At 38.7% G+C, this 12,052-nt stretch overlaps 1 protein-coding gene across 2 annotated transcripts in view; it reads left to right on the forward strand.

Annotated features, from left to right (window-relative positions):
- Nucleotides 1-12,052, forward strand: part of GADL1 (glutamate decarboxylase like 1) — a 183,228-nt gene that overhangs the window by 105,147 nt on the left and 66,029 nt on the right. For both annotated transcript variants that reach the window (XM_057554013.1, XM_007191535.2), the window contains exon 14: nucleotides 6,553-6,642. In XM_057554013.1, the coding sequence (XP_057409996.1) occupies nucleotides 6,553-6,642 (90 nt within the window). The remainder of the gene's footprint in view (nucleotides 1-6,552; nucleotides 6,643-12,052) is intronic.

Genomic DNA, 12,052 nt, shown 5'->3' on the forward strand with positions numbered 1-12,052 from the left:
AACATAAAGAAAGGGTGGATTTGGAGCTGAGAGGCAATAAATTGATAACTGACATAAATGGCACCTGGAAAAAAATCTTCGTTGATATAAAGACACAAATTCCTAGAATCTAGTGACAGATAATAACTCTGTTTTTTTCTACTTTCTAATCAACCATAGTGACTTGATTTATTCACATTAGATGATTAAATAATTTGAAGGCCAGGACATTCTATCCTAGAGAAACCAAATTAATCATAAATTAGAAAACCAAGTATAAATTGCGTAGATCTGTAAAGACTATTGTAGTCTCATGATAAATGTTTATGGAAATTGACTTGAATTACAAAGTACTCCATTTTGTTTTTTTGTTTTTTTAATCATTTCTTTATTTTTCCCATGTTCAATATTAGTTATCTATCTTATACACATCAGTGTATACATGTCAATCCCAATCTCCCAATTCATCACACCACCACCACCACACACCACCTTCCCCCCTTGGTGTCCATACGTTTGTTCTCTACATCTGTGTCACTATTTCTGCCTTGCAAACTGGTTCATTTGTACCATTTTTCTAGGTTCCACATATATGTGTTAATATACAATATTTTTTTTTCTCCTTCTGACTTACTTCACTCTGTATGACAGTCTCTAGGTCCATCCACGTCTCTACAAATGACCCAATTTCGTTCCTTTTTATGGCTGAATAATATTCCATTGTATGTTTGTACCACATCTTCTTTATCCATTTGTTTGTCAATGAGCATTTAGGCTGCTTCCATGACCTGGCTATTGTAAATAGTGCTGCAGTGAACATTGGGGTGCATGTGTCTTTTTGAATTATGGTTTTCTCAGGGTATATGCCCAGTAGTGGGATTGCTGGGTCATATGGTAGTTCTATTTTTAGTTTTTTAAGGAACCTCCATACTGTTCTCCATAGTGGGTGTTTTTTACACTCCCACCAACAGTGCAACAGGATTCCCTTTTCTCCACACCCTCTCTAGCATTTGTTGTTTGTAGATTTTCTGATGATGCCATTCTAACCAGTGTGAGGTGATACCTCATTGTAGTTTTGATTTATATTATCTAATAATTAGTGAGGTTGAGCAGCTTTTCATGTGCCTCTTGGCCATCTGTATGTCTTCTTTGGAGAGATGTCTATTTAGGTCTTCTTCCCATTTTTTGATTGGGTTGTTTGTTTTTTTACTATTGAGCTGCTTGAGCTGTTTATATATTTTGGAGATTAATCCTTTGTCCATTAATTCGTTTGCAAATATTTTCTCCCATTCTGAGGGTTGTCTTTTCATCCTGTTTATGGTTTCCTTTGCTGTGCAAAAGCTTTGAAGTTTCATTAGGTCCCATTTGTTTACTTTTGTTTTTATTTCCATTTCTCTAGGAGGTGGGTCAAAAAGGATCTTGCTGTGATTTATGTCAAAGAGTGTTCTTCCTATGTTTTCCTCTAAGAGTTTTATACTGTCCGGTCTTACATTTAGGTCTCAAATCCATTTTGAGTTTATTTTTGTGTATGGTGTTAGAGAGTGTTCTAATTTCATTCTTTTACATGTAGCTGCCCAATTTTCCCAGCACCACTTATTGAAGAGGCTGTCTTTTCTCCATTGTATATCCTTGCCTCCTTTGTCATAGATTAGTTGACCATAGGTGCATGGGATTATCTCTGGGCTTTCTATCTTGTTCCATTGATCTGTGTTTCTGTTTTTGTGCCAGTACCATATTGTCTTGATTACTGTAGCTTTGTAGTATAGTCTGAAGTCAGGGAGTCTGTTTCCTCCCACTCCATTTTTTTCCCTCAAGACTGCTTTGGCTATTTGGGGTCTTTTGTGGGTCCATACAAGTTTTAAGATTTTTTGTTCTAGTTCTGTAAATTGCCATTGGTAATTTGATAGGGATTGCATTGAATCTGTAGATTGCTTTGGGTAGTATAGTCATTTTCACAATATTGATTCTTCCAATCCAAGAACATGGTATATCTCTCCATCTGTTGGTATCATCTTTAATTTCTTTCATCAGTGTCTTATAGTTTTCTGCATACAGCTGTTCTGTCTCCCTAGGTAGGTTTATTCCTAGGTATTTTATTCTTTTTGTTGCAATGGTAAATGGGAGTGTTTCCTTAATTTCTCTTTCAGATTTTTCATCATTAGTGTGTAGGAATGCAAGAGATTTCTGTGCATTAATTTTGTATCCTGCAACTTTAACAAATTCATTGATTAGCTCTAGTAGTTTTCTGGTGGCATTTTTAGGATTCTCTCTGTATAGTATCATGTCATCTGCAAACAGTGATAGTTTTACTTCTTCTTTTCCAATTTGTATTCCTTTTATTTCTTTTTCTTCTCTGATTGCTGTGGCTAGGACTTCCAAAACTATGTTGAATAATAGTGGTGAAAGTGGACATCCTTGTCTCGTTCCTGATCTTAGAGGAGATGCTTTCAGTTTTTCACCATTGAGAATGGTGTTTGCTGTGGGTTTGTCATATATGGCCTTTATTAGGTTGAGGTATGTTCCCTCTATGCCCACTTTCTGGAGAGTTTTTATCATAAATGGGTGTTGAATTTTGTCAAAAGCTTTTTCTGCATCTATTGAGATGACCATATGGTTTTTATTCTTCAATTTGTTAATATGGTGTATCAGATTGATTGATTTGCATATATTGAAGAATCCTTGCATCCCTCGGATAAATCCCAGTTAATCATGGTGTATGATCCTTTAAATGTGTTGTTGGATTCTGTTTGCTAGTATTTTGTTGAGGATTTTTGCGTCTATATTCATCAGTGATATTGGTCTGTAATTTTCTTTTTTTGTAGTATCTTTGTCTGGTTTTGGTATGAGGGTGATGGTGGCCTCACAGAATGAGTTTGGGAGTGTTCCTTCCTCTGCAATTTTTTGGAAGATTTTGAAAAGGATGGGTGTTAGCTCTTCTCTAAATGTTTAATAGAATTCACCTGTGAAGCCATCTGGTCCTGGACTTTTGTTTGTTGGAAGATTTTTAATCACAGTTTCAATATCATTACTTGTGATTGGTCTGTTCATATTTTCTGTTTCTTCCTGGTTCAGTCTTGGAAGGTTATACCTTTCTATGAATTTGTCCATTTCTTCCAGGTTGTCCATTTTATTGGCATAGAGTTGCTTGTAGTAGTCTCCTAAGATGCTTTGTGTTTCTGCGGTGTCTGTTGTAACTTATCCTTTTTAATTTCTAATTTTATTGAATTGAGTCCTCTCCCTCTTTTTCTTGATGAGTCTGGCTAATGGCTTATCAATTTTGTTTATCTTCTCAAAGAACCAGCTTTTAGTTTTATTGATCTTCGCTATTGTTTTCTTTGTTTCTATTTCATTTATTTCTGCTCTGATCTTGATGATTTCTTTCCTTCTGCTAATTTTGGGTTTTGTTTGTTCTTTCTCTAGTTCCTTTAGGTGTAAGGTTAGATTGTTTATTTGAGATTTTTCTTGTTTCTTGAGGTAGGCTTGTATAGATATAAACTTCCCTCTTAGAACTGCTTTTGCTGCATCCCATAGATTGTGGATCATCATGTTTTCATCGTCATTTGTCTCTAAGTATTTTTTGATTTCCTCTTTGATTTCTTCAGTGATCTCTTGGTTATTTAGTAACGTATTGTTTAGCCTCCATGTGTTTGTGTTTTTTATGTTTTTTTCCCCCAGTAATTCATATCTAATCTCGTAGCATTGTGGTCAGGAAAGATGCTTGATATGATTTCAGTTTTGTTAAATTTACTGAGGCTTGATTTGTGACCCAAGATGTGATCTATCCTGGAGAATGCTCCATGTGCACTAGAGAAGAAAGTGTAATCTGCTGTTTTTGGTTGGAATGTCCTATAGATATCAATTAAATCTATCAGGTCTATTGTGTCATTTAAAATGGGAGTTCCCTTGTATGTTGTCATTTTTCCCTTGCTGCTTTCAATAATTTTTCTTTGTCTTTAATTTTTGCCAATTTGATAACTATGTGTCTCGGCGTGTTTTTCCTTGGGTTTATCCTATATGGGACTCACTGCACTTCCTGCACTTGGTTGGCTCTTTCCTTTCCCATGTTAGGGAAGTTTTCAACTATAATCTCTTCAAATATTTTCTTGGTCCTTTCTCTCTCTCTTCTCCTTCTGGGACACCTATATTGCGAATGTTGTTGCATTTAATGTTGTCCCAGAGGTCTCTTAGGCTGTCTTCATTTCTTTTCATTCTCTTTTCTTTATTTTGTTCTGCAGCAGTGAATTCCACCATTCTGTCTTCCAGGTCACTTATCCATTCTTCTGCCTCAGTTATTCTGCTATTGATTCCTTCTAGTGTATTTTTCATTTCAGTTATTGTATTGTTCATCTCTGTTTGTTTGTTCTTTAATTCTGCTAGATCTTTGTTAAACATTTTTTTCGTCTTCTCGATCTTTGCCTCCATTCTTTTTCCGAGGTCCTGGATCATCTTCACTATCATTAATCTGAATTCTTTTCTGGAAGGTTGCCTATCTCCACTTCATTTAGTTGTTTTTCTGGGGTTTTTTCTTGTTCCTTCATCTGGTACATAGCCCTCTGCCTTTTCATCTTGTCTGTCTTTCTGTGAATGTGGTTTTTGTTCCACAGGCTGCAGGATTGTAGTTCTTCTTGCTTCTGCTGTCTGTCCTCTGGTGGAGGAGGCTATCTAAGAGGCTTGTGTATGTTTCCTGATGGGAGGGACTGGTGGTGGTTAGAGCTGACTGTTGGTCTTGTGGGCAGAGCTCAGTAAAACTTTAATCTGCTTGACTGCTGATGCTTGGGGCTGGGTTCCCTCCCTGTTGGTTGTTTGGCCTGAGGCAACCCAACACTGGAGCCTACCTGGGCTCTTTGGTGGGGCTAATGACAGACTCTGGGAGGGCTCACTCCAAGGAGTACTTCCCAGAACTTCTGCTGCCAGTGTCCTTGTCCCCACGGTGAGCCACAGCCCCCCCTCCCCACCTCTGCAGGAGACCCTCCAACACTAGCAGGTAGGTCTGGTTCAGTCTCCCCTGGGGTCACTGCTCCTTCCCCTGGGTCCTGATGCACACACTACTTTGTGTGTGCTCTCCAAGAGTGGAGTCTCTGTTTCCCCCAGTCCTGTCGAAGTCGTGCAGTCAAATCCCACTAGGCTTCAAAGTCTGATTCTCTAGGAATTCCTCCTCCTGTTGCTGGACCCCCAGGTTGGGAAGCCTGACATGGGGCTCAGAACCTTCACTCCAGTGGGTAGACTTCTGTGGTATAAGTGTTCTCCAGTCTGTGAGTCACCCACCCAGCAGTTATGGGATTTGATTTTACTGTGATTGTGTCCCTCCTACCGTCTCATTGTGGCTTCTCCTTTGTCTTTGGATGTGGGGTATCTTTTTTGGTGAGGTCCAGTGTCTTCCTGTCAATAATTGTCCAGCAGCTAGTTGTGATTCTGGTGTTCTCACAAGAGGGAGTGAGACCACATCCTTCTAGTCCGCCATCTTGGTTCCTCTTCTGTTTGTTCTTTCTGTAGCTCCTTTTTTGTTTTTTGGTCAAATTCAGTAAGCCTGTTGCAAACTTCAAAGGTGAAGGGATGATCAGATCAAGAGCTTACCTTGTTGAGCTGGAATGTTTCTGGGCTATCAGTTGTAATTTAAAATCCATTAAAATCAAAACTCTTTATAGTACCAGTTTTGATTTTAAGATGTGAGGTGATAGTTGTTTCTTCTCTCTGAAATACTTTGAAACTTTATACTGACCATGGAGCATAACTTGGTTATTGAGAACTATTATAACACCGGTTATTACCTACAAACTGTGTTTGTGGTGGGAAAATGGAAGTCATTTCAAAAACTGTCAGCATGAAGAATCAGATGAGGAAGGTGCTGAGTGGGTGGGCATGACCCAGCATGGCCCAGTTCTTCAGCCATTTCTATGACGGACTTATTCAGCTCTGGGTGTTCTGAGCCCAGGTGCTGAGAGTCTTCATTTTGAGCAAGCCATCTAGCAGCCTCACACCCTTCCTGATACTGATACTTGAGAGCCAGTAGTCGAACTGATGGCCTTTTTTTCCTTCTGATGCTGTATTGGCCAGGGTCACAGCAGGGCTGATTAAGTGGAGCCCAGGTATGTCATATGTTTACCGATTCACAGGTAATTGGGGATTTTGCATTTGTCAAGTGTAGCAGGTAATAGAAGACAACTTTGGCCACCTTAAGTAGAGGAGAAATTATTTGAAGGATATGGTGGTATGAGATATAACTTAAGAATTAGGGTTGAAGAGGGATGAACCAGGGTATCTCTAGGTATATGTGTATCAGGTGCTAACTAATGGTTAGTTAGAGCTGGGTTGAGTTAGCTTCAAACTTCATTATGTTTATTTTTGATCTTGTGCACATCCCTTACCCAGAGGGGAGAGCACTCTCTTGGTGCACCCAACTGAGAAGAAAATTACTCAATAAGCTGTTATCAAAAGTAAGGTTGAATGGATGTCTAATCTATCAGATTCTGATGTTATCAATGTAAGACACACATGATGACTGAAAGAGACTAGCTAAGAGTTGAATTGCATTCTAAGATTAATTAAAAACTTTCAAACTTTCTTCATCTTCAGCCTGAATATGCCAATGTTTGCTTTTGGTACATTCCACCGAGCCTCAGAGAGATGGAGGAAGGACCTGAATTCTGGGCAAAACTTCATTTGGTGAGTGATAAGGATATTGCATTTTTTCCTTTGGATGGAATAGATTCAATGCCCATTGTCTATTGATCCTATCAATAATTTGGTACTTGCAAGAACTTCTTGAGGATCTAGGGAGGTTGTTCTTAGTATATTAAAAGTTAATGACATGCCAAACAGTTGTGAGCATTTGTTAAAACAAATCAACATACTTGACACACACAAATTCAAAATAATTGTGTTGTTTGCAAGAGAGTGGTAGAATTTGTCAGAAGTTCTAATTCACAGTGCATTTCAGAGCACGTGGTCTGGTAATGGTTAATGTCGTATGATGAATGGCTTCTTCCTTCAGCTCTGTTGGTGCATGTCTGTGACTGCTTGCATCACTTCACTAGCAGATAATGTTAAAGTCTAAATCTGGTACCCTTTGTGAGTGTGAGACTTTCTGTTCTTTCCACCAAGGGGCTTATGTGATAAAAAAGAAAGGAAATGTCAGCAATGAATTTCAACTGATCATTGAACTAAATGTGACTTGCAAACCCCTCCTTACCCTCAGTGTGGAAATCAATGACAGTTTTAACAGCTTTGATAGGTGCTAGCCCTTCTCCTTGCTCTCTAGAAGAAAAGGAAAAACTTCCCAGTCATGCAAGTGACAGACATTCAGCGCTCACTATGCCGGGCACTAGAGATATAAACATCAAAGAGACTTGGTCCCTGCCCTGGGAAGCTCGTATTCTAGGAGACAAATGAGTAAAGAGATCATCACAAGGTAACTAGTAGGTGCCTAGATGAAGAGAAACCCTGTAAAGGCAGAGAGAAAGGACATCTACCCCAAAGTGTGACACTAGATTGGAGTCTTGGACAATAAGTAGGTGTGAGTCAGTGACAACTGTGAAGAAGTGGGTTCCAGGAAGAATCACAACATCATGGCCCAGAGGCTAAGAGGGGAGGGTATGATCGAAGACCACAGTGGGGCAGGGGGCAGTGCTAGGAGTAGGACAAGAGCAGCAGGAAGGGGAGCACATGAAGGCCTCATCTTCCATGACAAGGTGCTTGGAATTTGTGCCTAGTTAGGGAGATGTGGGAAGACCATGACCTTTAAGTCATAGCCACCTGGATCCTCACCTGCAGCATCTTCTTTAGCCTCAGGCCACTTTCTGTTTCTTTTTGGCTCATTTAACCTCCTGCAAGGTAGCACAGTACATACTCAATATATAAATATCTTACCTCTTATTAAACCTGAGGTCAGGCAGCAGAGATGGGGAGAGATGGACAGAGTTACCTGTGCCTTTGCCTAGACAAGCCCTCCATTGGCCATTTCAGGCAGTTAGCATGGTCCTTGGATCTGGCTTGTCTTTTTGTCACATAATGTAAATGAGAAAGTGCTAAAGAATACATTTCAGATGGTAAGTGACTCAAAAAGAAACAATGTGAGAATTTAATGGTGGTGTTTCCAGGGACATTTTGCACTTTGATGGAATGCATCAGGCATTGTTTGGTGACATTGAGAAGGATATGGCTGCCATCCTTCTCACTTTCTGATTGTTAAGAAAAGCAACCGAGAAGGTGATATTCGTGTTTTATGGACTCAATACTGTTGCATGGACATGGATCAGGATAACTAAATAGTCTCTTTATGTTTGGGGATACTATGGACTCACTCTTCCATTGTTTAAAGAAATATTTACATTATCTAGTCTCAGAAAATTTAAAATTGAGGATGGCTATATAAGCTAAAATCAGATAAATCAGCATATAATACACTTTTAATCTTAACTGGAGATCAAATATGAATCAGGACAGTCTCTTCTCTCCCCAGTATTCTCCAGCATCGGTTCTCTCATGATTGACATACATGATTCTCCATCCCTTCATTTTGGAAACACTTTTCTGCCATTTAGAACCATGGGGCCCTTGCCCAGTCTAATATCATATTATTTTAATCGTTCTGGTTGCTTCTGATTCCTAAACATGTATGCTGCAGATGAATCATCATTGGTTCTGTCTTAGTTTCCTCTTATCCTCTCTCTTGGCATGGGTGTGTGTGCGTGAATTTGGCAAGGAAGGGAGGCATATATATCTGTTGTTGATCTATGTGGTTTCATGCTTACTGTAGTATGAGAATGCAAGTATATGATTTATAACCTGGAGTGTACTTAAAGCACACTTGAAATTTGTTTCAGAATTTATCTTGGATGGAGAATCACAAACAAATAAATAAACCGAATAAGGCTTCGCCCCGCCAATTCAGACTCATGTCAGGCGGAGCTGTCAGATTTCAGAATCAGTGGTGTGATAAGTCTTCCCTTTGGCAGCAGGAGGGGAGCGGGATTATTTCATAAAGAACCTGGAGTTTGGGGGGGTGTGTATGTGTGTGCACGTGCGTGTGTGCGTGTGAGCACACATGTGAGACTATTTCTGAGAACACAGTCACTCTGCTGTCTACTGATGCTGTGACAGCCCCTCTCTGACACTGTGTTCAACCACTGAGTTCCAGCAACTCCTCTTTTTAAAATGTCCTCCATGAAAGTTCTTCTTTTTGGTTTTTTCAGGCGTTGCAGCATTCTAGGTCTTCATTAGTTCCCTGCCCAGATTGTACTCGCTTCTTTTCTGGTCTCTGCCTCCTGTTTATTTTCCTTCCTCTCCGCACAGTCATACCTGCAGCCCTGTTTTATCTTGTCATTTTCCTGCTGGAAGCCTCCGAATGCTTTACACTCTTTACACTCGCAGCTTTCAACCCGATCGACCAATGACCACTGTTTATAATAAATGCTGTTAATGTTCTCTTTATTCTCCTAAGATGAAACCAATAGAAAATAGGACCTACCTACACGGAATTTTGTAAAAGGCAATAGAAGGCCTTACCTGTCATATGATGGAAAAATAATCTTTATAATAAAGATATGTATTTCATTACACAAACGTTTGGCATGACAATATTAGAAGACACAAGGAAGTGATAAGATGCTCACTCATCCTTTTAGAATCACTGTGAATGTGAGCCATCTTCAAACGCAGACTCTTAGAAGTAGGTGATGTTGCTGATGCCAGTAATAGGAATGGGGTCATGTTAGTGACATAATTCTCAAAAAAGGTGCACAATTCTTGGTAAAGCATTGAAGAAAACATTTTCCCCTTGATTTATATGGTAGTAGAAAACTTAATGTTTATTTAAAATGGGCACAGAATAGTTTGCATTTGCATGTAAACCGGAGTTAAGTTCTGGGCTTGGATAATTGTAATCAGGCTCCTGGCCTCCTGCATTTCCAGCAGGACATTTCAAAGTTGTAAAGGACATGGGGCGGCTCTTCCTGGCTCAGGACTGCTCTCTACAGTGCAAGGCAGCTGGCATCCCTGTTCCCCACCTTCTAAACACAAGGAGCAACCCCCAAACATCATGAAAACCAAAAACATCTGCCCAAATTTTGAAGATATTCCCTGGAGGTGTAATACCGTTTCCTTGAGAATGACTGGTCCACAGTATAAAATCTAGTTCATTCTGCTTCGCATCCAGAGGCCTCCATGTCTGTTCCTCAGGCATTATAAAAGCAAGAAAATTTTAAAAACTTAAATATTCAACTATAGGGAATTGATTAAAATGTGGTACATAATTTATATGCAAATTTGTAGTGTATAGACAATTAAAATTTTCTTCCAAAATAATGTATTCATAATTTATTATTAATTGAAAAAATAAGTTATAGAACAGTCACTATATTGTATATACATAGAGATTTATATACATATACAATATTGTATATGTGGTTAAATAAGGGGCACCAAACTATTTTAGAAATAGAGTTACAGATGATTGTTCCTTTCTTTTGTATTCCTCTGCAATGTCTTAATTTTCTACAATTAATATATATGCTTTTGTGAAAATAGTAATAACAGCAGCAACAATAATAATAATAATAAACCAAAGTATAGAATAATTGACCCAATGAAGCCTTAGAGTTCCTTGAGTGTTTATCCAGGCAAAGGTTATCCAGGTTTTGACCACAATCTCCTAATAGTTAAAAAATGTTTTTTTAATTGAGTATTTACCCCAATATGTGTTTATTGTTTTAAATTATCTACATGTATTCATTTTTAAATGTAGTATGTACATTTTAAAAATGTACAAAATAAGGTTTTTTAAGGATAGATTTAAAATATTTAATTATTCAGAGATACTCTAATCTTTTCTTCTTATACCAAAGGGATTGTCTTGTTTGGAGACCATGATTATACCATAGTCAAATCAATTAGTTTGCAAACTATTTTCTCTCATGACTTGCTCCCAGACGTAGTATATAATTTGTCTTCCCTTCCTACTTCTCTTTTTCTCTCTCCTTATCTCCTTACTGAAACACCTACACTATCTGCACTGATTTCAAGTTCAGAGACGTTGCCCCTGGGGTCCACAGTGAGAGCTTCAGCAGGCTTCCCAGGGCTTCCTGAAAGCTGCCTGCTCTGTGGTCGAGGTAGACTTCATTCGCTAACGTGACTGCCCCAAATAAGATTATGTATGTTTGTTTCTTCTCACTTGGTGATCAGGTATGGAGGGCGAGGGAGCTGGGGAGAGAGGGCAAAGATAAAGCTGAAAGCATAAGACCCAGAGAATGTAATTGAAAATTTCATCAGTTTGTTTTATTTCATCATTACTCAGTGTTCTGATGCAGAAGATTTCCTCTTTTGTCAACATTTCATAAATAGTCCTGCAGTCCACCAACATAATTTACATTCTTAAAAGTAATTACCAAGGTGTCTTTTTGTACTTAAGCATGGTCATTTCAACTTTTTTTTCATTCACTCACCTGCAGATTTGTGACTAATGTTAGACATTTATAATAGGCTCATTTCTCCTCAACAGTAGGCAAAGAATAAATCTTTTAGAAACTACTAGATGGGTTTGTTGTATTGCTTATTTGGTGATATAACTTGATACAGTATTCCAGATATCTTTGGAGAGAATCTAGTGTTCTCGCTGGCGGGTTTCTGATGAACGGCACTTGAAGATGAGACAGCGTAGACTGACTGGGTAGGGTTGTGTGCTTTCAAGGATGCCCACTTTCTGGGTTTGCATCAGGGAGGGCCTCAGGGCCCCTGGCTGTGCTTCACTTGTTTCCTCTGTGTGTGTGTATGCGTGTGTGCATGTGTGTTCACATGAGTGCATATGAGTCCATACACATTTTGAGGTCTTCTGTGCATTTTGAGGACTTTGATTCTGATTTTTTTTGCCTCATCATCTGTGACATTTGCTTATCAAGCACTCATTTTTGGATTGTGAAAAAAAAAACCCGTTTCTTTAAAGGTGTGACAGTGTTTTGTTTTTTTTAATTTTCAAAGATGAGTTTCTTTTTTAACCCTGTGATATAGAAATTATAACATCTTCAAAAATCCTGTTTGCTAGTGGATATCCCTCATTTTAAAGCTCTACTTTAAAAAAATT

Source organism: Balaenoptera acutorostrata, chromosome 10 (genome assembly GCF_949987535.1).
Source record: "Balaenoptera acutorostrata chromosome 10, mBalAcu1.1, whole genome shotgun sequence".
Lineage (NCBI taxonomy): Eukaryota > Metazoa > Chordata > Mammalia > Artiodactyla > Balaenopteridae > Balaenoptera > Balaenoptera acutorostrata.